The 25,732-nt window shown below is 39.0% G+C and overlaps 2 protein-coding genes across 3 annotated transcripts in view; one reads left to right on the plus strand and one right to left on the minus strand.

The window, feature by feature from the left end:
• LOC593854 (beta-mannosidase) overlaps positions 1-24,930 on the minus strand; it is a 36,947-nt gene extending 12,017 nt beyond the window's left edge. The window contains exons 1-13 of one of the 2 annotated variants that reach the window (XM_030986599.1): positions 24,598-24,930; positions 23,510-23,631; positions 22,449-22,595; positions 21,874-22,022; positions 20,758-20,957; positions 20,086-20,153; positions 19,035-19,222; positions 18,343-18,496; positions 16,429-16,733; positions 15,612-15,691; positions 13,703-13,893; positions 7,614-7,793; positions 7,037-7,134 (exon numbers count right to left, since the gene is read on the minus strand). In XM_030986599.1, the coding sequence (XP_030842459.1) occupies positions 7,037-7,134; positions 7,614-7,793; positions 13,703-13,893; positions 15,612-15,691; positions 16,429-16,733; positions 18,343-18,496; positions 19,035-19,222; positions 20,086-20,153; positions 20,758-20,957; positions 21,874-22,022; positions 22,449-22,595; positions 23,510-23,627 (1,878 nt within the window). In that variant the 5' untranslated portion in view covers positions 23,628-23,631; positions 24,598-24,930. The remainder of the gene's footprint in view (positions 1-7,036; positions 7,135-7,613; positions 7,794-13,702; positions 13,894-15,611; positions 15,692-16,428; positions 16,734-18,342; positions 18,497-19,034; positions 19,223-20,085; positions 20,154-20,757; positions 20,958-21,873; positions 22,023-22,448; positions 22,596-23,509; positions 23,632-24,597) is intronic. The other variant, XM_030986598.1, reaches the window with a different exon arrangement.
• On the plus strand, positions 10,283-12,738 carry LOC105436762 (insulin-like growth factor-binding protein complex acid labile subunit). The gene has a single exon (XM_011662677.2). It carries the CDS (start codon positions 10,441-10,443, stop codon positions 12,736-12,738), a length of 2,298 nt encoding a protein of 765 aa, XP_011660979.2. The 5' UTR covers positions 10,283-10,440.
• Positions 24,931-25,732: the final 802 nt, after the last annotated feature.

Raw genomic sequence — 25,732 nt, forward strand, 5'->3', positions numbered from 1 at the left:
ATATAAGTGAATTCATGTTTTTACGTAAAAAATGAAAAATATTTTATTTAAAAGTGAAATAAAGGTTTAATAAATGTCAGGCATTGTAGTGTCTAAATACAAAAAAAATCGTTCTGAAAATGTTGCTTCCTATAAAACATAAACATGACGAAAATTTACGAGGCATCATACTTTCTATGAATGTTTATTTTTGCCTTTGAGATTACATAAAATGAAGCGAGTACTAGTGCATCAAACAAATTTCAATATTATGTCAAGTGACAATAAGATAATTTAAATTTAAATTTGAAATTATTTCTTATAAATATCAGAAGCTAGGGCAAATTGAAACTATCTTCGTGCTCAACAAGATGAATCTCAAATGTATTCTAAAGCTTCCTTATTCTGTTCTCCATGAGAGGGATGTCTATATGTAAGCGCCTGTCCACATAAGATAAGGTTGCAGTTTTTTTCTGGAGCAGGGGGGGGGGGGGGGGGGTATTTACAGAACGATATGTGTTTTATGTCAGAGAATAGTCAGCCTATAACCTACCTTTCTAATCTGGTAATTAAACATTAATTTGGAAAGAGTTCCTTTAAAACTGAAAATGGATCGAGTTAGAATACTTTTTGCTCTTTAACTTACCAGTTTTTCCATAAATCCGCAGACCCTTTTCCTGAATTCTTTGTGATCGAGAATGCCGTGATCTGTCATTCCAACGCGATTCATCTGGTCAGAAATCGTGTGAAAATAACAGTTTCCATCCTTCGCCACGTGTTTCCTAATCTGCAAGCCCGTTTTCTTGCAATTTCTCAGCAAACGCTGATAGCTTCCTTCTTGCGATACCTGGCCTGTGTCGAATAAAACAATGAAACAAACAGTAAAGGCCTACAGACTACAATACTCAACTACATGCAGTATATGACCGGACAATGAAATATCACCTAAACCTTTTGTAAATGTATATATTTGACCACCCCCCCCCCCAAGTAAATAAATAAATAAAATATAAATAAACAAATGAATAAATGAATTAATAAATATATAAATAACAAAAATAATAAAATTGACAAAGAGATTCCCTATGAAAAATCAAAATATGTATTTCAAACTTAGAAATCTGGGTTAAGCAAATTGTATTTCTGTGATATTGTTTTTTAAGCTTACACCCGTTAATTGCGGATGCCCCTCTTATTTCCTGTTAGGAGAAAACTTTTCTACCACCTCAAACTGTGGTTTCCTCACACGAATCGCTTGACGCCGTCTGTTTATTCAGGCGCGGATCCAGGATTTCTTAGGGGAGGGTCCACTTTTTTTGTTTGGTCCCAAAAAAAATTGCAACGACTCAGCAAGCCGCTGAATAAGGGGGGGGGGGGGGGGGGGGGGGGGGGAAGAGGACACTTTTTTTTTTGGTCTCGAATTTTGAAAACGTTTCATTAAATCATTAGAGAAAGAAGACGATTCGTTGTACCGTTTTTTATTCTTAATCCTTGTCTAAATTCACCCCCCCCCCCTCCCGCGCAAAGCTCGAAAGCTTTTACGTTTCATCAAATCATTAGAGAAAGAAGACGATTCGTTGTACCGTTCTCGAACATGATCCTCGTCTGAATTCAGTTCCCCCCCCCCCCCCCCCCCCCATCCGTGCGCGCGAAGCGCGGAAGCTTTTACGTTTTATTAAATCATTAGAGAAAGAAGACGATGCGTTGTACCGTTCTTGACTCTTAATACTTGTCTAATTTCAGTTACCCCACCTCCTGCGCGAAGCGCGGAAGCTTTGACATTTAATTTAATTATTAGAGAAACAAGACGATTCGTTGTACCGTTTTCGACTCTTAATCCTTGTCTGAATTTCAAAAATGTATTTTTTGTCTGCTCCTTTTTCTTCATACGTCCTCTTCCTTTTCTCTCCTCTCTCTTTTTTTTTTGGGGGGGGGGCGCCCCCACTGCCCCCTGGCTACGCGCCTGCGGTCAGATGAACATCTTTGATACCTTGTCTGCCCCCGTAAACTCATGGGTTGAAGGCAAATTACGGTCAGATAAGCATTCAGGGGCCCGCCTCACTGGCCCCTGGTGGGGTAGAGGGTGCGGAAACTTATGTCATTTCAACATTATGTGTAAACTACCGTTACGGAATTAGAAATAAACCACGTTTAAATTTTATTTCCCCCGAGATCCCTCCCCGATCAATACGCTAGTGCCCCCCCCCCGATCTACACTTTGTTGGTGGAAAATCGCAACTTATCTCCCCTACCTTTCTTCTTTCTCTTTTTTTCTTTCCCTTTCTCTTCTCTTTCCCTTTCCCTTCCCTTCCTTCTCTATCTTTTAGGTTTGATGGGGAGGGGGAAGCAAGGTCATTTTAGCCCCCACCCTTCTCCACACGTTGTTGGAGGGATTAACTGCAAATTATCTATTTCTCCCTTCTTTTCACCTTTTTTTTCGGTCCCTTTTAGCTCTCTTTTTTTCCCTTACCTTCTTTCTCTCTTTTTTTTAGCGGGCGGGGGGGGGGGGGGGGGGAGGCAGGGGGCATTTTGCCCCACCCCCACCCCAATCCACAACTTGTTGGCGGAAAAATTGCAACTGATACCCCCTTCTTTCGATTTCCTTCCTTCTCTCTTATTTTTTTTTTGATTGGGGGAGGGGGGAGGCGACAGCCTGGGAGGTGAGGCTCTTTCGCCCCCGCCCCCCGATCTCTTCTTCCCCCTTTTCTTTTCTTCTTCCTCTTCTTTCTTTCCCTTTCTCTCCTCTTTCCCTTCTTTTCCTTCTCTCTCTCTCTCTCTCTCTCCTTTTTTCCCTTCTTTTTTTCCCTCCTTTTTTTTCCTTTTTTTTTTCCTTCTTTTTTTCCCTTTTTTTCCCCTTTTTTTCCTTTCCCCCTTTTTTTTCTTTTTTTTTCCCGGGGAGGGGGGGAGGGCCGGGTCCCCCTCCCCCTGGATCCGCCACTGTGTTTATTACACGACTATCTGTAACACGGGCTAGCCTTACTAACATTTTATCATTCTTGACGAATTATTGACGTTTGTTTATTGTAAGTAAGTAAAATTCCACACAGCTGAAGAAAGAGACAAACGCACAAACTAAACTTATCAATCTTACCTGCACGTCTGCCGTCATTTCGCAAGGAGGTGTCATCACGTTTCGGCTTCTTATTCAACCAGTCTCCTAATTTCGTTTGAGATGTCTTGGGCCTACAGTCCTGCCATAGTATATGAAAAACAAAGAGTCACGTACAAATTATGACATTATTTAGAACTTACTTTAAAGCTAATGAATCCAATAATTTCCGTAATATATTCACTTTAAAACAAACTTAAAAGTGCATTAACAACGGAGAAAAAAATGTATGATATTATGATCCGTGTATCATGCTTCGCAACAAGTATATTTCTAGCTTACAATTAAATTATGGGTAACTACTGAGATAAACTACACCTCAAATATTTAAATCTATACATTGTTGTAGACGTAATCAGGATATGATTGCACACCATGAGTAGAGCAACTACTCCTAACCTGGTTCTCCTTATTCATTCAGCAAATTTGTACGTTTTTAAACTATTTCGGTAAATGAATATAAGACGGCCTTTTGTTATCATCTAGAATATAAGTATCTGACCAAATATGTAAACTAGTCTACGACATGACTCATATTAGTGGAGCTAGGTCTATTAACAGTTCATTTGTGTTTTATTACAACGTGAGATGATATGTTACCACATCCTCCTACCAGTCGGGGGCCTGATAATTCGCAATTCAAATAGGTCTAAAGTAAGTAAGATCGTACTGGACCCACACTATACGCCACTGTCTGAGTATAATCATAGTCACACACACTAGGTTGCCATCATTTTAATCCGACTACGAAGTGTGTTTTTTGCCAGGGTTCAGGGGGGGGGGGGTAGATTTACCGACAAGTTTTTCCAACAAGCCAAAACAAAACAAAAGGTCCTCCTTTTTTTGCGATTTGCCGACGAGGCTGGAGAAATTCCCAATTTCAATCAATTTGTTGATAAAACTACCAAAAGCGGTGATTTATTGTCACGACGGTGGGGGTTGCGGAATGCGGGTTTCGTGGGGAGGGGGGTGGGGGTGCAGAATGCTAAAATTATGCACTCTAAATGTAGAACACCCGAGAGCCAAGATACGGTCTTTCTTCGATATTTCTTCGCTATGTTTTTCAAGTTTCCGGGGGACGATCCACCGGCCCCTACCGGTAAAATTTCCTTCTGCCTTCCCGTCCCTGCGCAAGTTGATACTGACCGTATAAATTGTTTTTGATTGACCATTCAAAACAATTTCTCTAATTAATGATGATGATAATAATAATACAAATAATAATGAGGATGGTAATCATAATATCAATAATAATAATTATCATAATGTGAATATTAATAATAATAATGATCTATTGATATACTGCTCTAGCCTCTTATAGAGGCCCTGCTATTTAATTATCATTATTATCCGACCATTGCCAGATACCTATTTAGCCCCTGGCTCGAAAGAGACAAAGTCATGGGTAGAATATCTTGTCCAAAGATGTAACTGATCACAGACTGAGTATGCAGGGAAGGAACCCTAGAGAGACTTTTTAGAATATATTATAGTTATAGTAACTTAGTAAATAGCGAACAGTTAGTGAACGATGAATAATACACATGGCCAGATGAGCAGGTTCAGATCAGATGAACACTCTCTTGTATAGGCGTTTCGCATGTGTACATCATTTTGCGCATGCTCGGACCATGCTTGGTCAAGCACATCGCACCCGGGGCTTTCCTCCCAACATGCCCAGACCAGCCGCCAGCATGAAACAGCTGACTCCGGACCCATTGACCTGCACACTTTCTTCACTTTTATTCATCTCATAATCAATGGTTTATGATAAATGTTAATTCACTAAGTAGGTTATGTATAAATATTAACCTTTTTTCTTTTCAATGGTGGCTTCGGCATCGTTGAGCATCCGTCTCGTGACTTGTCATAGATTGTCGAAGGTGATGATATGCAGGATGTCGTCTACTGGACATGGGGTCTCGTGTTATCATAAACATGGATGATGCTAAACATTCAAGAATGTGCAGCGAATGAGGAGCTGAGGGATGGTCAAGAAGATGCGTTTGGCTCAGTCGGTAACGCGTCTGTCTGTCGAACTAAAGAACGTGGGTTCGAATCCAGCTCTATTCCAGGCGGGTGACTGATATCTCCCGGGCCTAAGCCTTCGTTTTGTATCAAAAGTTGTGAAGCGGCCCCTCTACCGTTTATTAAAATTTGACTGTTAAGTATATAGCTAATAAAAACATCAAAAATAATGTGCCCTTTTCAAATTTCTCACCAAAGAGTGGTGACCTTTGTAGCGCAGTGGCAGTTTTTAACCTTTTACTTCGAATCCGCGGCTCGGGATTTTATGCGGCCGACCCCTATATTCAATAACGTCTCCCAAGCCTTCCGATCGGATGACCCCCAAAAATTCATTTCTGCTCCTCTTTGTAGGGGCCGGGCGCGACTTTATCATGAGCTCTTTTACATGAACCCTTTTTTAATGAATATATTATACTGGATTCAGACCCCGGCCCCTCCCCACTCCGGGGTCGGAATGACCGCATGCGTGTTACCAAAATGTCCGGTAAAGGGATACTTTTCGTGCGACAAAGTCCGGCCCGGAATTGTAAAAAAAGGGGTGTATTTGACTTTTCACCCGGAGATTTCTTTGAAAAGGGGGTGTTTTTTTTCTTCTCATTTCTTTTGGCTCCTAGGAAATTATTCCGAATTTAGGGGGGTACATTCATTGAGCATTTTCCCGTATTTAGGGGGGTCTCTAAGGCAGGAAAAGCCCGCGAAAGGGGGGTTCGGAAATGTTGGCAGTCCTCAGATAGGGGGTGCTTTCAAAAAGAGGAGCATACGCGTACCCTAAATAACACTGAGTGGGGGGGGGGGGGGGCCGGGATTCAGACCCAGATTGCACAACCTAAAATTGAGAGGATTATCATTCCAAATACGCTTTCAGTTCACATTTGCACCCCTTCCTTCTTATTTCCTTATCCACCGTTACCGTCACTGCAATAATCGTTTGGCCGGCCCCCTCTTCAATAACGGCTCCCAAGCCGTCGGGAATGACCCCCAAATTTCATGAATACCATGATTCTGCCGCCCTTTGGAGGGAGGGCCGGTCGCGGCCTTTTCAGAAATGTTTTTACACTAACCTTTTCAGGCACTATACGACTTAACATAAACAAGCTAGCTTAGAATTTTTGAAAATAAGCTGAATTCCGACTCAGTTTTGCACAACCTAAAAAATAGAATACGATCAGTCACCCCCCCCCCCTCAATGGGCGCGCATTTCACACGCGCATACCCCCCCCCCAAGTCTTTTGCCTTATTCATCGCTACTGTCACTTATTGCCATTTCATGGTCTTTTTCCCTTTCTCATTCAGCTTCTCTCTTTTCTTTTCTCTTTTTTCTCTCTTTCTTTTTCTCCTTTCTTTTCTCTTTTTTTTCTTTCTCTTCTCCTTTCTTTTTTCCTCTTCTTTTCTTCCTCTTTTGTCCTTTTTTTTTTTTTTGGCGCCGCCAATAGGGGGGGCCGCGGCCGTTTCGGCCCCCCCCTGGATCCGCCACTGTATACCACATATTATCTGCTGTGAACCAGATGAGTGGGAGAAGGGCGTGACTTGTATCCCTTAACACAAAGTTTCATGAAATGCCCTTTTGTTTCTCAACAGGTGTTATGCTTATAATTTTTATCAAAGAGTTATGCCCTTTTGGATCTTGACAAGAAATTACCAAAAGTCCACCTTCATTAAAAAAAAGTTTTTAGAAATTGAAAAAAGGAGAAGAAAAGAACAATTACCTGGTATGTAAAAAATACATTGAACTGAATTAACCTTCTGCTAAAAGACATACAGGGATAATACTTATTGTGTGATTAATGCTGCACAATAACAGAATAAATATTTTGTTTTGAGCATAAAAGACGTTGAACAAAAAACACTTTGCTGCATAATACCGGTAACCCCTTTTTGGCTCTAAACAGTTTACATGAAATATATTGAATCCTAACATACTTGTGTTAAGTAGAGCATATTCTTGAAGTAGATGAGGGGGTCTTTGGACGATGGTAGGTTGAAATGCCTCTGTATCTGAGCTAACATCTGGGACTGACCTTCAAGACAAGAAAAGATAACATTTCAGAAGAAAATATATAAGGTAGGAAGGAGGAACAGATGTTGATAAATAAAGACATAAAGATATATAAAAGAAATTATAAAATTCACATACGGGCAAGAAATCTAAAACCTTTCCAATATTCCATTGTTTGAATTAATAACAAATTGAAAATCATAAAAATAATCAAAGAATAGCATTGAATAGATGCATATGAAGCTTTTCATCTGGTACCCATCAGGGTGAACCACAAGAATGAAAAAAATGAGTGAAAGACGAAAAGCCTCAGTCATTTTAATTGATGGTTGATAATTGTTTTACCTGACTGCTAAGAAAGCATGTATATGCTTGTAAGTAAGCAACCAGGGGACTGATGAATTGAAGCGCTTTATAAATATTGTCATTATTATCATATTTGTAACATCATTCATGTTCTCTCAGCTATAGGTTTAAAGCATTCTCCAAGATGGCACTTACCAAACGTATGGTGCTGTCTGTGGTCACTGAATGTGCTGGTGTAGGACCAGTCCGTTGCTATGGAAACAGGGCTAAGTGTCTGGAACGAGGGCCAGGACTGGACTCCGTACTCCGAGGCAAAGCGAGGCTTAGGGAAGCTGGATATATTCCAACAATCGGCATTATAGTTGTAGTAGTGGACTATGGGGGAAATAAACAATAAAAACAGTAGTAAATACAAGTATGTACTACTATTGGAGATTGTTTGCACATTCATGTTCATGTATATCCATCACATAAAAGTCACTCAAATATTACCCTGCTCTAGCTAGCCTTTCAATTTCAGATCTCACAGCATTCAAGAAAATACTTCGTACGGGTACCCATGCATTTAACACCTGGGTGGAGAGTGGCAAATATAGATTGATGTCTTAATCATGAAATATTGTTAGGGCTGCACCAGGACTAGAACTCCAGTCCAGTGTTTCAACCATTCCACTACAACATGTCTACAAGCTTGAGCAAGGAATAGATCGAGCCAAAGTTAATTAGCAGACTACAGAAGGCGTACGTCAGGAGCGCATAGAGCATTCATTCTTGTGTATATGCTCAACAGCTGTGTTTTATGCATGTGACACTGCTTTTTATTTTTTTTTAATTTCTATGATGTACTCGTAGCTCAAACGTCTACCGGAGGTATGCACTAGAGATCTGGCCCATGCAGAATTCAAGTTTATCTTTAATTCATATTCTAAATTCACTGCCTTTAATTCACTTCTTTCGATTCTTGCTCCCATCTGGATAATTGAGATACCTCATCCTGTTTCAGACTTGGTTCAGATTTCAGATTTGAATATGAGAATATGAAAATGAAAGTGAAATGAATATCCCGATCTCCTCTTTTCATTATTTAGACTTAAAAGCAAAGTACAGTCATTGGTATGATTAATGTAGCTACATGAGACCTAGTACATTGCTGGGCAGAGCTAAATCTTAGACTGAAATGAATTTAAACCCAGCAGCAGAAATTGTTTACTTTCCCAATGAAAAATCAGAAAAAATAAAAGTATAAAGGGATGCAACAGGCATTTCAAAGGTAGTAATTGACATTTATAATTTGTTTGCTATTGTTTGTTTCTCAGAAAGCAATGAATTTTTCAGGTTGCAGGCTGAAAACCCTGTGGCAGACGATGCCTCTATTTTTATATATATCTGTTACGCTGGTGATGAAAATATTGATTCGTCTGGGGGCGATCTTCCATTAAAAGTTGTGACTGAACAATACTCTAAAACACCACTTCAGTGAATTCTGCCGCATCAGAGTCATCTAGCTGAGAGCAAAAAGGGCACTATCTCAAATCATTTAAACACAGGGTTAACGCCCTTCTTGCAGTCCGCCGTTGAAGGTGATTCATAGATATTGAAGTCATCTCAGCACTTTAATGTATAAAACCCACTGCTGTAAACAACCAAATCGCTAAGTTACACATGAAATGTTACAAATGAAATGCGCTGCAAGAGAGAAAATAATGTCGCTAAATTCAAAACATTTTCAGCTATTTTTTAAAATTCGGTTATGCAGTCTAGAGCAACCTTTTAAAACATTAATAAATTTAAATACCTAAGAAAAATGGTGCATTTTATTTATGAAGTACAAAACAAATCATTCAAGAGTTCTTGGGTTTTTATTGATAATCTATTTTTTTTCTTGTGGTACAATTACAAAAAGTATATACGGGTAGCTTACATCTTTACGAGCTCTCATTTCCTGCATCAAAAATATTTTTGCTTTCTGGCTTTAAGATTGAAAGTTCTCAAATTTTTATTGATAACTGATTTTCTTTTCTTTCTTGTGATTAAATAATTACAAGGATATATCGGTTACTTAATTCTTTACGAGGTCTTGTTTCCTACTTTCAAAATCATGAGAAAGTTTTGTGATGAATGCAGAAGGGGTTACAGGAGACATGCCCCCCCCCCCCCATATATCTATAGGACAACGACCGTGACATATGTGCATGTTCACTTAAGAGTGCGTCTCCATAATTTTAGGACAATGCCCATAGTATGTCCGTGTTAGGTTTTGTGCATTACACAGGCCTGCATGCCCTTAACTTCGAACCAACTCCATGCAATGGGTAAGATTTTTCAAACTCCTGGATCTGCCACTGGAGTTTGTGATGTACACTAAGGCATATGTCAAGGACTCATTTTGAAGGTTAGTACTATTTCACTTGTGAGCATTGAGGACATCGAGGTAAGAACAATTCCTCTTGGCATTAGTGAATGCACCGTATTGATTATAATCAAGCTTTGTGAACGAAAGGACATGGCTGCCAAAATGGCGAATCCTAATCCTTGCTTAATTTCAGTGCTGGGTGCAGTGGGATTTGTTTTCCTAGTGTATCTGCTTCCCTCAATGAAAACTGCGCCAATTGCAGAATCTCAATGGAATCATCCAAAATGTCGCTTCATCAACTCAAGTCATGGGCTTGCTGTCAACTGTAGGAACGGTGGACTTCAGAATGTTCCTGAAGACTTACCCAGAGAAGCAACGACCCTTGACCTGGATGGAAACAACATCATGATCCTCCACAATGCCTCTTTTAAGGATGTACCAAATCTTGTTATTCTAATTGCGTCTCATAACCCGCTTTCATTTATTGAAACCGAGACCATGTGGCCTTTGACGGAACTGAGAACTCTTGTATTGGTTTCCTGCAATCTACAGACTGTGTCATCACTGCTCTTTGTCAAAAACATTCTCCTTACAAAGTTGATTTTGAAAGGAAATCAACTGGATACTGTTCCCTGCGAAACACTAGCAGTCCTGCCAAGACTGTCAACAATGGAACTAATGCGAAACAAAATAAAAGTTCTCAACTTTGATGGATGTTCAAGATGGCATAATTTGAAAGAAATCAACCTCTTAAATAACAAGGTGGAAGAAATTCACCAGAGAGATTTTCTTCCTCTGCAAAATGCTACCATCACATTTTTGTCACTGGCTTCAAATAAGATCAGGAATTTATCCAAACGTGCCTTTTATCATCTGAACTCAGTACAAAGTCTACAACTACCAGGTAATCATATGACTTCCTTTGATATTCAACCTTTTCTAGGTATGGCTTCCATCAGGGAATTGTCAATCTGCGGCTGTGGAATTCTTCACCTTCTTCCACTTGGCAATGCATCTTATCACAATGACAGCTACCCATCCATATACAGTCTTAACATGGGTTATAATTTGATAGAAAATGTACCCGCTGATTCATACTGGGGTTTTGCAAGACTTCAAAAACTCTTCTTGACTCACAACAAAATTAGAACTCTCGGTAATCAGTCATTGTGCCAGCTCCGATCACTTACAGAACTGGACATTTCAATCAATAAAATAGCATCCTTAATACCTCACACATTTGCCTGCTTACCGAGTTTGACAAAGTTGAACGTATCAGCAAATTTGATACAAACTCTTTCACCTCAATCCTTTGATGGAATGCGATCTATAAAATCCATTTTCTTGTCCAATAATATAATTTCAGATTTGAACAGTCATAAACGACTTTGGACACATGGGACTCTCGATATACTTGATATTTCATATAATAGTATAAAGTTTATTTCTGAAGGCATATTTCATGGGCTCTCAAATTTAAAGGAATTGAATTTATCATTCAATCAAGTCCACCATTTTAGTGTCACTGCATTTGAGGATCTTCAGAACGTGCAAAGACTATATCTGTCAAATCAGAAGAATATATACCTAAAAGACACCTTTCAGCAACTTCATACAGTTCTCTTGTTGTGTATTTCAAATAGTCTTATTGAAATTTCACAGGATTCAATAAAGCAATTTGTCAATATGACACATCTTCATGAACTACGCATGGAGAAAGCACAGCTGACCGGCAGTCACTTATATGATGTGGTCAACAATCAGTCACTCTTTACCGGTCTCCTTGCGTTGAAGAGACTTCGTCTCAAAGACAACTATTTACACAGCCTGGATAGCAGGGTGTTCTACAACCTTTCACAACTCTATCATCTTGATATGACCAACTCGAGGATTCAGGTGCTGAGGCCTGAAGTGTTCCATCCTTTGTCCTCCCTTGCACAACTGTACCTCAGTGATAACAAACTGGTGGAAATTGCAGGTGACACATTCCATGGACTCTCTCTCTTGAAAGTGCTTTACCTCCAAAACAACAGCATTCGTGGTCTGGAGGCAACAACTTTTGCCCAGAATCCTAGACTGAAGAACCTCTTTCTTCCTGGAAATCAAATCAGTATCATCAAACCTGGAACGGTGTTGCCATCCAATATCTCTCTTCGCTTGGATGTGTCAAGAAATCCCTTGACCTGTACATGCTCTTTATCATGGTTCAGACAGTGGCTTGACTCAGCCGACATCAACTTCGAACGTGCAGACCAGACGTTGTGCTCTGGTACTTCATTGAAGGAATTAGCTAATAAACCGATCCTGTCGTTCAACCCTGAGGATCATTGCGGTGTGAACATCATTCTCATTGTAGTTGTCTCTTTCTCAGGTGTACTGGTCGGTATGATGGCCATGCTTGCCTACAACAAACGATGGTGGCTGAATCATAAACTCTTCCTGCTCAAACTTGCTATCATTGGTTACGAGGAAATGGCAGAGGACTTCAACGCTGGCAACTATCTCCATCATCTCAACCTCATGTTCGAGGAAGCAGAAGAGGAGTGGGTCAATCAGGTTATGAAACCTGCACTGGAGGAGAGGTTGCCACATCTGCAGAACATCATTTACGGAGACGAGGACCTTCACCTAGGCATGTACTACATCAACGCACTCTATGATGCCATTGACAACAGCTTCAAGACAGTCTTGCTGCTAAGCAACCAGTCTGTCAATGATGCCTGGACCATGACTAAGCTACGTATGGCACTGGAGCATGTCAATGACACAGGATTAGACAAAGTCATCTTAATCTTCGTAGAGGACATTGAGGATGATAACATGCCGTACCTTGTCAGGTTGTTCCTGAGCAGGAATAAACCTTATATGCTGTGGACAGATGATGAAGACCAACAGGAACTATTCTGGGTTCAGTTTGAGAAGAGCACAAGAGCAAATAAGGCTATAAACAATACCATTCCCCTGTAAATTATGTTAATATGTAAACAAGATTTAATCGCACTTTGATAAATGTCACCAGTAGAACACATTCAAGTTGAAGCAATGTCAAAAAACTAATACACAAGAGAGAAACTCCTCCTCCTCCTCGTCCTCCTCCCCCCCTCCCCTCCTCCTCCCCCCTCCCCTCCCCTCCCCTCCCCTCCTCCTCCTCCTCCTCCTCCCCCTCCCCTCCTCCTCCTCCTCCTCCTCCTCCTCCTCCACCACCTCCTCCTCCTCCTTCTCCTCCTCCTCCTCCTCCTCCTCCTCCTCCTCCTCCTATTCCACCTTTGCTTCCTTCAACCTTGAAGAATCTTGCAGAACTTTATCAGATAACATGTGATTTGAAGGGAGGGTGCATTTGCAAACAATTTACAAAGTGCAAGTAAAAACAGCCTCGGATTTAGCTCCGCTGCTGCAGTTCACAACAGAAAAGTTGTATACCGGTAGGTTAAGTTATCAATTCACAATTTTCCACTAACATTTGACTATGGAATTGACTTACTATATATCAAGATGAGAAGGAAGTACAAAACAAACACAGCATATTCATGCAAATAATTGCAGTAGAAAAGATATTGTCTGGACATTGTTCTACCTGCACCTACAATGCTAGGAGGTATTGATACGCACAGTGTCAATGAGACACGCGCACTACTCTCAAATTGGTACATTTCCCTACAAGTATATCCGTATTGAAATGCATATTTTGTCCCAAAATCTGTGTTTTTGATAATCCACACACATGATGCAGTATATAAAACAAATATTGACTGCTTACTTTTTGGGTCACGGTTAAAACTGTAGCCCTTCAGTGGTCTCAAGATTGCACAGTACAGTTTTGAGATCACTCTAGGCAATCGTTTCAACCATGTCGATATTGTTTAAAACCTCATTTAAATGCAAACGTTAAACTCAAAATTAGGAAAATTTTAAAGAGACACTTGTAACTTACCATCGCCGTAATAAACAGAGGTCGGGTCCTTGGCCACCCATCCCTGCATCTCGGTCAGTTGGCCGTCGGAGGGACTGGAACTTAAGAAAGGTAGACCAGTCGCTTTGGACAGGACTATTTCTCGTATCACACCAATGTAGAGAGTTACGTAGTCGTTATCATACAAGGTGAAATTCCTGCTGGTGTTATACCTTAAAGTTATTGGAAATGGAGACATCATCATGAAATGCATTTGGAAATATCGAACATATAACGCAAAGTGTATAATATATATTGTTGTATCCATTGGAGTGGGCTATAAATCTTATCACACTAATGTAAAGAGTTACGTAGTCATTATCATACAAGTCATTATCATACGTAGTCATTATCATGTTGGTGTTATACCTCAAAGTTACCGGTAGTGGAAATCGAGACGTCATGAAATGCATTTGGAAATATTGAACATATAACGCAAAGTGAAGAATATATATTGTTGTGTCCATCGGGGTGAATTATTAATCGCACCAATGTAGAGAGTTACGTAGTCATTAACATACAAAGTGAAATTCTTGTCAGTGTTATACCTAAAAGTTAGTGGAAGTGGAGACGTCATAAAATGCATTTGGAAATCTCAAACATATAATGCAAAGTTTATAATATATATTGTTGTGTCCATTTGAATTGGAGAGAACTATTAATCTTATCGCACCAATGTAGAGAGTTACGTAGTCATTATCATAGAAGGTGAAATTCTTGCTTGTGTTATACCTAAAAGTTAGTGGAAGTGGAGACGTCATAAAATGCATTTGGAAATCTGAAACATATAATGCAAAGTTTATAATATATATTGTTGTGTCCATTTGAATTGGAGAGAACTATTAATCTTATCGCACCAATGTAGAGAGTTACGTAGTCATTATCATAGAAGGTGAAATTCTTGCTTGTGTTATACCTAAAAGTTAGTGGAAATGGAGACGTCATCATGAAATGCATTTGGAAATCTCAAACATATAATGCAAAGTTTATAATATATATTGTTGTGTCCATTTGAATTGGAGAGAACTATTAATCTTATCGCACCAATGTAGAGAGTTACGTAGTCATTATCATACAAGGTGAAATTCCTGCTGGTGTTATACCTGAATGTTAGTGGAAATGGAGACATTATCATGAAATGCAATTGGAAATATCTAACATATAATGCAAAGTGTAGAATATATATTGTTGTGTCAATAGGAAAGGACTATTAATCTTATCACACCAATGTAGAGAGTTACATAGTCATTATCATACAAGATGAAATTCTTGCCAGAGTTATACCTACATGTAAAAGTTAGTGGAAATGGAGACATTATCATGAAATGCATATGGAAATATCAAACATATAACGCAAAGTGTAGAATGTATATATTGTTGTGTCCATCGGAGGACTATTTCTCTTATAATGCGAATGTAGAGAGTTACGTAGTCGTTATCATACAAGGTGAAATTCTTGCCAGTGTTATACCTGACAGTAAGTGTATATTTAGAACTCATCCTAAAATGTGTTTAGAATTCGAAACATAAATCATCATAATCATCCTAACATGTGTCTGAAAATATCAAGATTTCTTTTTCTTTTGTCTGCAATCTCAAGCGCCTCCAGACCCAGTTACCTAAACATTTTCTATATTAAACATTTAGATAAAAAATAAAATAATAAAAGTCTTATTGACTGAGAAATTATAGTATTGTAATCAATGGAACAGCTTTCCAAAACTGAGGTCCTAGGAATGAACTTTGAGCTAAGAAAGTGAAAAATCTAGCTACAAAATACAAAATAATTTCAAAGATGCTAATGGCTTTCCATAATTGTTAAGTCCAACTTAGAGTTAAGTTCAACTTTTGATCTTTGTGAAACAACCCCCAGACCTTGGTTCTTACTTACCAGTCTTGTCTCAAAGCCCCTTCATTTTCATTATTTGCACTCCATGCAATCACAGACGGGTGGTTACTCAGTCTACGCACCTGAACATAAAAGGAAAAGGCTCTCATAAGTGTAAGACAGACTTTTTAATGATGGTTAAGAAAGCATGTATATGCTTGTAAGTAAGCAACCAGGGGACCAACGGCTATTAGTCCTTTCTTAGGGACTTGGTAATGAATGGATTAATTGACTTGGTTTTAAACCGGGGATCTCCCAGTTACGAGACCATTGCTCTCCCACTGAGCCATTGTGTCTCCTCCTTAATCAAACATCATACACCTGTTTACTAATTTTATGCATGCTTCTTGAGCAAATGGGGGAGGGAGGGAGGTAGGGAGAGAGGGAGGGAGGGAGGGAGGGAGAGAGGGAGGGAGGGAGGGGGAGAGGGAGGGAGGGAGGGAGGGGGAGGGAGGGAGAGAGAGGGAGGGAGGGAGGGGGAGAGGGAGGGAGGGAGGGGGAGAGGGAGGGAGGGGGAGAGGGAGGGAGGAAGGGGGAGAGGGAGGGAGGGAGGGGAGAGAGGGAGGGAGAGAGAAAGAGAAAGAGAGAGAGAGAGAGAGAGAGAGTGAAAGAAAAAAGATAGAGAATGAGACAGAGACAGATAGATAAAAACAGATTAGAAAGAAAGAGAGAAAGAGAAAGAGAGACAGACAGACAAAAACAGAGAGGGGAGAAAAATAACAGTATTGACTCACTTCTCACAAGAAAATGCCTCCCCCAACTAGGCAACGAGCCAATGATAAGCAATTCCTTATTGAATAGAAAGATTCACAAATCTTACTTGATAATGGACTTCCTCTGTGACGGATGAAAGGAAGGGTTCATCTACCGGATACATAGCGCAGGCAAACATAAAATCCTGCCACACCATAATACCAAGCTCGTCACAGAGCTCGTAAAATTCATCTTGCTCGTAGACGCCCCCTCCCCACACTCGGAGGGTGTGTATGTTAGCATCAACGGCTGACTGGAGGAGGCGGGACAGGTTGCCGGGGGTGATGCGCTCCTGGAAGGCATCGGCTGGTATCCAGTTTGATCCCTTGATGAACATTGGAATGGTGTTGATCTTGAAGTAGAAGGATAAACCTGGGGTAGGATTAAGAAACAAGAAATGGTTAAAGACTGAATCTAGTTTGGATGGTACGTGTGTGTAACAGTGGCTTAGTAAGAGCCATTGATGGGGGCACCAGTGTAGATACCGTAGATGAAATGTGAATTCACGATGCCACTTATGAGAGGGAGAGGGTGGAAGAGTGGAGAGGAACAAAGGGATCCAATCATCTTCTTAAGTTGCTCCTCCCTCATTCTTTCCTTTTTTTCCCCTCTCAATTATTAATTACAATCTGTAAAGGGGGGCCATATTTCAATATATTTGTATGGGTGCCTTTTCACGATAATCACCTGACTATGATATTTTCTTGAGAATGTCCCTCGGTTTGAAATGGGTACTTGCATCAAATTTTGAGATCACAGAATCTTTTGACAATAAATTGTTGAATTCTTTCAACGATAAACACTTCAGTAACACCCATTTGTAGTCTGTGCCGTTTTTTCAGTAGTAATTGATCTAAATTATGGATATAAATTCCAATTAATCTGAATCAAATACTCCTATAAATATGTTTGTGTAGAATATGAGAAATCACAGATCAAATACACATTTGAAATTGTATATCGTAAATCTGCGTGTATAAGGCGCACTTTTTTTCCATCGGGAAAAATCAAATGTCGGGGGTGCGCCTAATACACAGGTACAGGATATTTTGAGTTCTCAAAATGCTACTTTTAATGGTTTCCGAAAATCTTTGTGTCTCAACATGAATTACATAATGCAAATAAAGAATAGGATCTACTATTTGAAGTTAAACTACGTTTCTAATTTGAAGGGAAGAGAGTTTTTTTTTTTTTTCAGTCTCGATAAATTATGCCCCTTCACAAAACACTTTGCCGGTCGAAGCTCTCCCGTGTCTCCAGCTCACTCACCTGTATCATGCAGCTCACTCACACGGGGGATATTGAATCACCACTCGAAACTAGCCTGTCTAATTTTCGGTTTGGACTCCGGAGGACAATTTTTCTGTCATCTTTAGTTTTAAAAACAACATTGTTACTATTCTTTTTTACTTTGACTTTTTGACTGTAAAGTCGTAATAAATAAAAAGTCCTTCCCAATTCCCTGCATCATGGCTTAAGTTTCCGAACGGGACCGCACGCTGAAATATGAAATAAGAGACGATTCAGTTGGTGTCGGCAAAAATGCAAACCCAAAAGGAATTTTTTTTTTTTTTTTTTTTTTTTTTTAAATCTCAAAAAAAGGGGTGCACCTTATACACAGATGCGCCTTACACACAGAGATTTACGGTATACAGTTGAAATGTGGGCAAACTTTGGACACCCTTTCATACTTCTATAAAGATACTTGCACTTTATGCAACTATCTTATCATACATACTTCGTTTCTAATAATCCAGGGGGGTGTTTCACAAGATCCTATGTCAAACTTAACTCTTAAGTCGGACTTAAAAGTTATGGAGAGCTATGTGAATGATTTGGATCAACATTATTACTTTTACAAAATATTGTCATAGGTGCTTACGGCTTCCCATAATTGTTAAGTCCAACCTAGAGATAAGTTCAACTTAGGATCTTTGTGAAACACCCCCAGGAGGGAATGTCCTATCTTGACTGCATGTACCTGTACTATTAGCAATCTTTTCCTGCACAAGCTCCACCTTTCTGAATCCGACCTTCATCGACCTCCAGCTCGTCTCACCCGACGGTATCTTCAAGGTGACATTGAGGGAGTAGAGGGGCTGAGGGCCATATCCATGGGGAAACCATGTTTGCGCCTAAAAGAAGAAAGTGAACATCTCATTTTGCCGCAAATTTTAAAGCCCACTGCACTACTTATAGCTACGTGTGCCCTCTATATATCAAACAATGCCTAATCAGTGACCATTGATCCCCCATGATCCCCTTTTTCTTATGTTAATTGAGAGCTGATTTGATGAGATAACCACCTGTTGATGACCTTGCAGGGAGGTCTAATCCCTCCTGACCAATCTAGAACAGACGGGCTTATAGAACATTTTTCTTCAACAACAATGAAATATTATTGTTTTTACCGTTGGGATAAACAAGCCTAACTCAGCTGTTACAGACATTACATAACTAGGGCACATGTTTCATAGAATATTTTCTTTCAAGAAGAAATGTAAATTATCATTTGGTTTGCGATTGGCTGGGTATAAACAAGCCAAACTCACCTGTGACAGATATTACCTAACTAGGGCATAGGTTTCATAGAATATTTCTATCAAGAAGAAATGTAAATTATTATAATTTGTTTTGCGATTGGCTGGGTATATATAAACAAGCCAAACTCACCTGTGGCACAGACACTTGCTTGCTGATCTGTTCATGATCAATATCAAGCGTGATGGCAAAGGTGAACTGGTAATGCAAGGTAGGAAACCATATAATGATGGTTGCATCCACGCTCTCATTGGAGGACAAGTTCCCAAGGTCAAAGTTCATGGTAACATTCATCCACCAGGACGGAATCGGAGTGCCAACTTGAAAGAGGATAAAAAAGTACAGTGAAAATTTTATTCAGCAAAGGACGCAGGTTCGAATCTGGGTCACGTCCACAGACGTAAATAAGCATGATTGATACACGTCTGTAAAAACCCAAATACACACACAAACTGGTCTAGATTATAATGAAAACCATGGGAAGAACAGTATCTTGTTTTATCAGATATTGTTGAATTGGGGTTTATAAAATATATTGGGTTAGAAAATTAAAGACACAAAAAAAACCAGTAGGATATAAAGAGTTATGACCAGCAGAATTACATTTGTACAGGATGATTTACTTATAATCACCTGGATTTATACAGCCCTTAATGCAAAATGACATCTCTAAATGCTTTACAGATTCTATTACCCCTCTGACTGGATTCATTCATGCACAATGTGCACCATTTCTACTGCCTGGGGAGTATTCCCACCATATGGTCACCGTGAGGGCATTATGGCAATTACCAACTCAAAGGCTCTCATCATTCTACTAGGTCCTCATTTCTCTCCTGGATATGGAGTGGCAAATGTAGATTAATGCCTTACCAAAGGACATTAGTAAAGTGTCAGGATCGAACCTATGACCTCTGCATTTCAAGTCGAGTGCTTAAACCATTCATAAATATCATTTGCATTTTTGAATATGATACTTTGTTTTGTTGGAATGCACAAAAGGGTACTTTGTAAAGTGAAAGTGAGTGACAAAAAATACTGTGTTAATTTGTGATCTATCAAGATAAAGTGAAAATCAAAACAAAGACTATAATTTATTGACATTGTCATTTGCAATAACTTCATTGGGAAAACCAGACACTTTATCATATCAAATGGTATATTACAACAGATATATCTGTACCTTCATAAGGAATGGCGACCACATCTCTGAGAATAGGATCATCAAAAGCTTCCAAATAGACATCTTTCCTATATCAAACAAAAAAATAAAAGAAGAGACTAATTTTGAGAATGTTAATCATTCAACACGATGTAGAATCAATTATCAGGGGTCGTGCTGAAATTGTTATTTTGCAATTTTCCTCAAGGTCAGTGAACGATGAATTTCAAAAAACACTTTCTAAATCTTGAAAGAGAGCTCTTGGAAAAATCAATGGGATAAAAAAATACTGCAACAAAATACTGATTTCGATAAAAAAATAAAAAAAGTGGTTGTCAGAATGGCCGGTCACTAACTAGATTAGACGTGTCCAAAAGATATTCCATTGTGCAATGGCCCAGTGTTATGAGGCAACAGATTCGTGTCAATCTAAGTGAGACTGCTGTAGGGGAGCTCCCAGGCTAACAATCATATATTGACACTAAAATTAATCAGAAACATGGTCAGAACTTCAACATACCTATATGTAAGAACATATTCCACAAGTTTGAACAAAACTGATCCAAAAGCATTTGACTCATGTATCTTTTGATACAAGTTAGAACACTATGAGCAGATATTTTCAACAAGTGGCAACCAATTTAATTCTCTACTGGTAGAAATAAAAATTATCATTATTGAACATCCTCCTACCAGATCCCGATAGGGGCGAAGCCGGGCCCCCAATCCCAGGAGAAGGAGCACTGCTCTTTTCTGATGAAGTTTGGATGACAGAACCCATGCTGGACGGGAGGGGGGCAGTCGGGGGGTACATCATAGGGATACTCCCTAGACCTGGTAGCAGAGTAGGTGATGGGTGACAGAAAGGCCACTTGGATGACATTCTCTCCAACCTGTTAACAAATGAAATATGGATGAAAAGGTAAAGGTGAGCAGGATCATTCAGAGTATATTCTTCACCTTCTTCTGGTCGGGGAAAGTGAATAGAATCGTGTGACCTTTCTTCAGGTTTCTTCCCTCATTAAACCTGATTGGGATGTACAGGTGAACTGCTACACCTGGGTTTCCCCTAGCTTTTCTGTGAAGATTGCAGAGCCAAAGGGTACGTCGCAAAGCTATCGACTCTCCTCCACACAGGGGTTTAATTTAGCATTCAGATAGGCAGAGTGTTTCCAGCTGTAACTATAAAGCCTGTGTCTATAAAGCAGGGGAGGAGCATGAGACACATCAATTATCTGCATGTGTTGGATTCGAACAACGACCTTTGGTTCAACTGGAAGATGCTCTACCGACAGCTAAACTGCCTTCTCTTTAATGATGTCAATGGAAAATGCATGACATTTCATTGAAATCACACCTTTAGCTGTAGACCACCTCTTTTCCACATTTTTAATGTCTTATAACTTTCTTGTTATTGTTAATGAATTTATTCTTGTTGATGATGAACTTGTTGTTGCTGTTCATGAATGTATTTTTTTTTTATACAAGTGGAAAGAAATGAATAAATCTTGAATTTTGAGTTATGAATGACATCTACAGTTCTAGGTGGATTTGGACATTGGTATGATTGGAAGTCTTCATTCATTTGAAAATGAACATTAATTTTTTATCCTAGAAACTGATGATCATTCTATTGACTTCATGTGATCGTTGTTCTTTCGATCAATTTACTATGTGGGATTTAATTTTCCATCATTACCATGACTCAAGTGTTTGCTCCTCTAACTTATGGGATTATTCCAACTGCAATATATAAAGCTATATATTCAATTGTAAACTATATATACTGCTTCAAAAGAAATAACAAACCTTTATGGCATGTTTTACGTCCCACACATGGTGTACAAACATGTTTGTTGATGAACCGATCAGAATGCCATTCAAAGTGACATCTGCGATTGTATCAAGGCCTTTACTCACAAGCTTCACGTTGTGTTTATTAGTGAAGTCACTTGTAACTGGAATGAAAAGAAATATTGCGGAGGAAGAATAATTTCACTCTGAATTATATCAGAAACAAAAAACTTTACGCTAAGTGAGTAAAAGAGAGAATGAGAGAGAGAGATAAAGCTACTAAGCTACCATTAAAAGGGTCCATTTATTTCCACAACAACAAACAATCTTTGTTAAACAGTTCTACACATTTCTTTGGGCACAAGATCAAGAATATTTCATAGAAAATTAGATCAAGGAGATCAAGTAAGTTGTCAGGTATGGACGAACAAAAAAATCATAGAAATCTATATATTCTTTAATTATAGCATTATTTTTCCCCTTATAATTTTAAGGTTCAATTTATCTTTGGAAGGTACAAGCTATATGCAAGAAGCACTTAACCGGGTCCTCAAATTATGGAGATCTTTACATCTACATTTAAATCTTACCAGCGAAGTTGAAAGTGTAGGTCCAGTTATCCCTGGCCACCCATTTATAGAGATCGTCATTGAATCGGTAGTAAGGATCAGACAGGATACCTGCTGCAATGAGGGCCGTGTGAACACTCCCTGGAACCTGCCCAGGAATGGAAATACCTACAGAACAGGTGGATGGTTATAAAATGAACATCCCTTTCAAAATATGAATTTTCCAAGGGCTAAATAGATCACATTTTGTGCTTCGAATTGGAAACGATAAGATTTTTCTTTACTGATACATACTGTAATTCCCCCAAAATGTTCAAAAAAAGAGTACATGGGTAGAGACTTTGTTGAAATTTTTTTTTTTTTAAATTGAACCCTTCAATAGGCTTATTTTATTATTTTTTTAATTTTCTGGAGTCAACTGCAATACAGCCATAGAAAAATGGACCCCAATGTATGCAGAGATATTTGCCCATTTTATCATGCATATATATGGTATATTTCTAGGGCTCTGAATTATAAGTTTTTTGAGCTAAACCACAAAATGTGGAAAAGTAGTCAAACAGAGTTTTGACTTTAATCTAGAGCTGCTCCTTCACCTGTCACAGTCACAATAAATAGTAAAGTGGAACCACGTTATTACAAACTTATTGTGATCAAGGAAATTACGGGGCAAATTATTCACATCGTTATTGAAAACATTTTATATAAGGGTTCAAACTTCAAAGTGAAGAGAACACAAAGAACTAACATTACAGAAAAATGGGACTGGCAAAATCACCTTGATAAAATGAAACTTTGTAAAAAAAAAGTGTGCTTTAATGCGACATGGTTCCACTGAAAAAACATCATATTTTATGATCATAAGCTTTTGATATTTGTAAATAAATCTGAACACATTATCATATTTATAAAAGTTATATTAATTCTATCGAGGAACAAGTATCAATCTATTTTAATCAGAAAATACAGGCGATATCTATTTAAACATTAAGCGTCTCTTATATTTTGTTTGCTTCACTGCAGGCCCTAGACTATATCATAAATCTTGTACTATTCCAAATTATCAATGTACAGGTACTTACTGCCATTTGCATTGGTTACCTTCCACTGCCCATTGAGGCCAAAGGTTAACTCTCCATTAATTCCCAACCAACCACTGGCAAGCAGTAACAAATAGACGAGAGCCCTGCAAAGGACCATTTTCCTATAAAGAAAAGTATGTAATTAAAAACTACCAAGGCACAAATATGTTCTTCACATTTTACAAAGACTCTAATATTTTAAGGTTTATCAAAATTATATCACAAGTGATAAACTTAAGCCTATTCACCCCCTAATTCAAATTCTTCTTCTTCTTTTCCTCATTCTTCATCATCTTCTCCTTCTCCTTCTTTTTATTATCATACTTTAATCATCTACTTCTTCTTTAAATTCTTAATCATCTGATCATCCTCTTCTTCTCCTCCTTCTTTAAGACTTTATATCATCATTCTTCTTCGTCGTCCTCTTCTCCTCCTCCTTCGTTTTATTATCATTTCTTCTTCTTCTTCTTCTTCTTCTTCTTCTTCTTCTTCTTCTTCTTCTTCTTCTTCTTCTTCTTCTTCTTCTTCTTCTTCTTCTTCTTCTTCTTCTTCTTCTTCTTCTTCTTCTTCTTCTTCTTCTTCTTCTTCTTCTTCTTCTTCTTCTTCTTCTTCTTCTTCTTCTTCTTCTTCTTCTTCTTCTTCTTCTTCTTCTTCTTCTTCTTCTTCTTCTTCTTCTTCTTCTTCTTTGGGTTAAGTCTACCTCCTTCACAGTTGAAGATTCTTGCAGACTGATGAGTTTGTGTGCTCTTACGAGAGCAAGGTGCATGGTGCAATGCTCTTTACATGGTGCAAGTTCTTCTTCTTCTTCTTCTTCTTCTTCTTCTTCAGTCCCCGGCCCAGCAAGCCTAGTTTTCAGCATCGCCATCCCATCGGGCAGAAACCCAGTCGTCAGGGACCCAGAGACGAGCACAGACATGCCGGTGGTGGAGCCGCAGCGCTCAGCTCAAGTTAGTGCTCCATTCGCCACAACCGGCAACCAACTTAACACTATGCAGTAACTGTATTACAGGTGCAGCATGCAGGTCGCGACTGAATTCAGAAGATTTGGTAGACCTAATTATACCAAAGATAAATAAAAGTCCACTCACCTAGCTTAAACAATTAGTTCTGTCAGAATTACTTACTGATTCATGATTCTTGGTCACTCTAGATTCGATCTGTCATTTAACGTATTTTGAAAGAACCTGTGCATGCAGACTAGATCACATGACAGGTCACCTGACAGGAGAGCGGACGTAGTATTGCGTAACCTCCCTTTTCAATTTTTATTCTGACTCGCCCTGCTCCCCTCCACGTGCTATGAGCTGCATTGATAAACAAAAATCCGTTTGCTTTTCTTGAATACATAGTATATAATTAAGTTTGTTTGTTCGCTCGTCTGTATGGATAGGGTTGGGGTCGAAGGGTCCGCTATTTCGCCTGTTTTGTTTTGGGGGCTTTGTTCTTGAACAATATTTATTTTGTAACGTTTTCAATTTTCTGCCTTTTTTAAATGTTATTTTGTACCCTTAAATATATTTTATTGTTATTATATGTTTCTAATTATGTAGATTATCTGTAAATATTGTGATTTCTCTTGATTTACCAATAAAAACACAGATTTTTTAAAAAAGAGAGAAAACAGTTTGTTAGTTTAATTTCCTATCTTTTTTTTTGGGGGGGGGGGGTCAAATTAAGATACATATCATCTTTCACCTACTCTACAAGTGTTAACTTTTAAATTTGTTAAACCAAGTCGACAATACTAATTCATTCAATCATTGAATGACAATTTATACAACACTCACTCATTCTTTTAATCACTTGTAAGCTGATATGATTGTTATTAAACAATATTTTGTTGAATGCGGTAGTGCAATTATCTGCAACTCCTGCTCACTTCAACCCCCCCCCCCCTCTATCTCTCTCTCTCTCTCTCCAAATCACCTATCATTCTTCTCTTCTCTTTTTTGTACTTTCGCATCACCAGGAACCCCCTAATGTATGTATTTAGCTTCAGTGGCGGATCCAGCCGGCGGGAAGAGGGGGGGGGGGGGGGGCCAATCCGTGAGAAAATATTAGTTGCGACGCAACCACCGGTGAATAAGCGGGGGGGGGGGGGGGGGGTAGGAGGCACTTTTTTTGTCCAATTTTTCAGGAAATATTTTACTTCGACTCAGCCAGCCGGTAAATAAGCAGGGGGGGGGGGGGGTGGGTAAGACCACTTTTTCGTTTTTTGGCCTT

Source organism: Strongylocentrotus purpuratus, unplaced genomic scaffold (assembly GCF_000002235.5).
Source record: "Strongylocentrotus purpuratus isolate Spur 01 unplaced genomic scaffold, Spur_5.0 spur5_scaffold_16, whole genome shotgun sequence".
NCBI classification, from domain to species: Eukaryota; Metazoa; Echinodermata; class Echinoidea; order Camarodonta; family Strongylocentrotidae; genus Strongylocentrotus; species Strongylocentrotus purpuratus.

What these genes read in the sequence shown, in the direction of transcription:
- LOC105436762 (XM_011662677.2), top strand. Translation starts at nt 10,441, where the DNA reads ATGGAACTAATGCGAAACAAAATAAAAGTTCTCAACTTTGATGGATGT.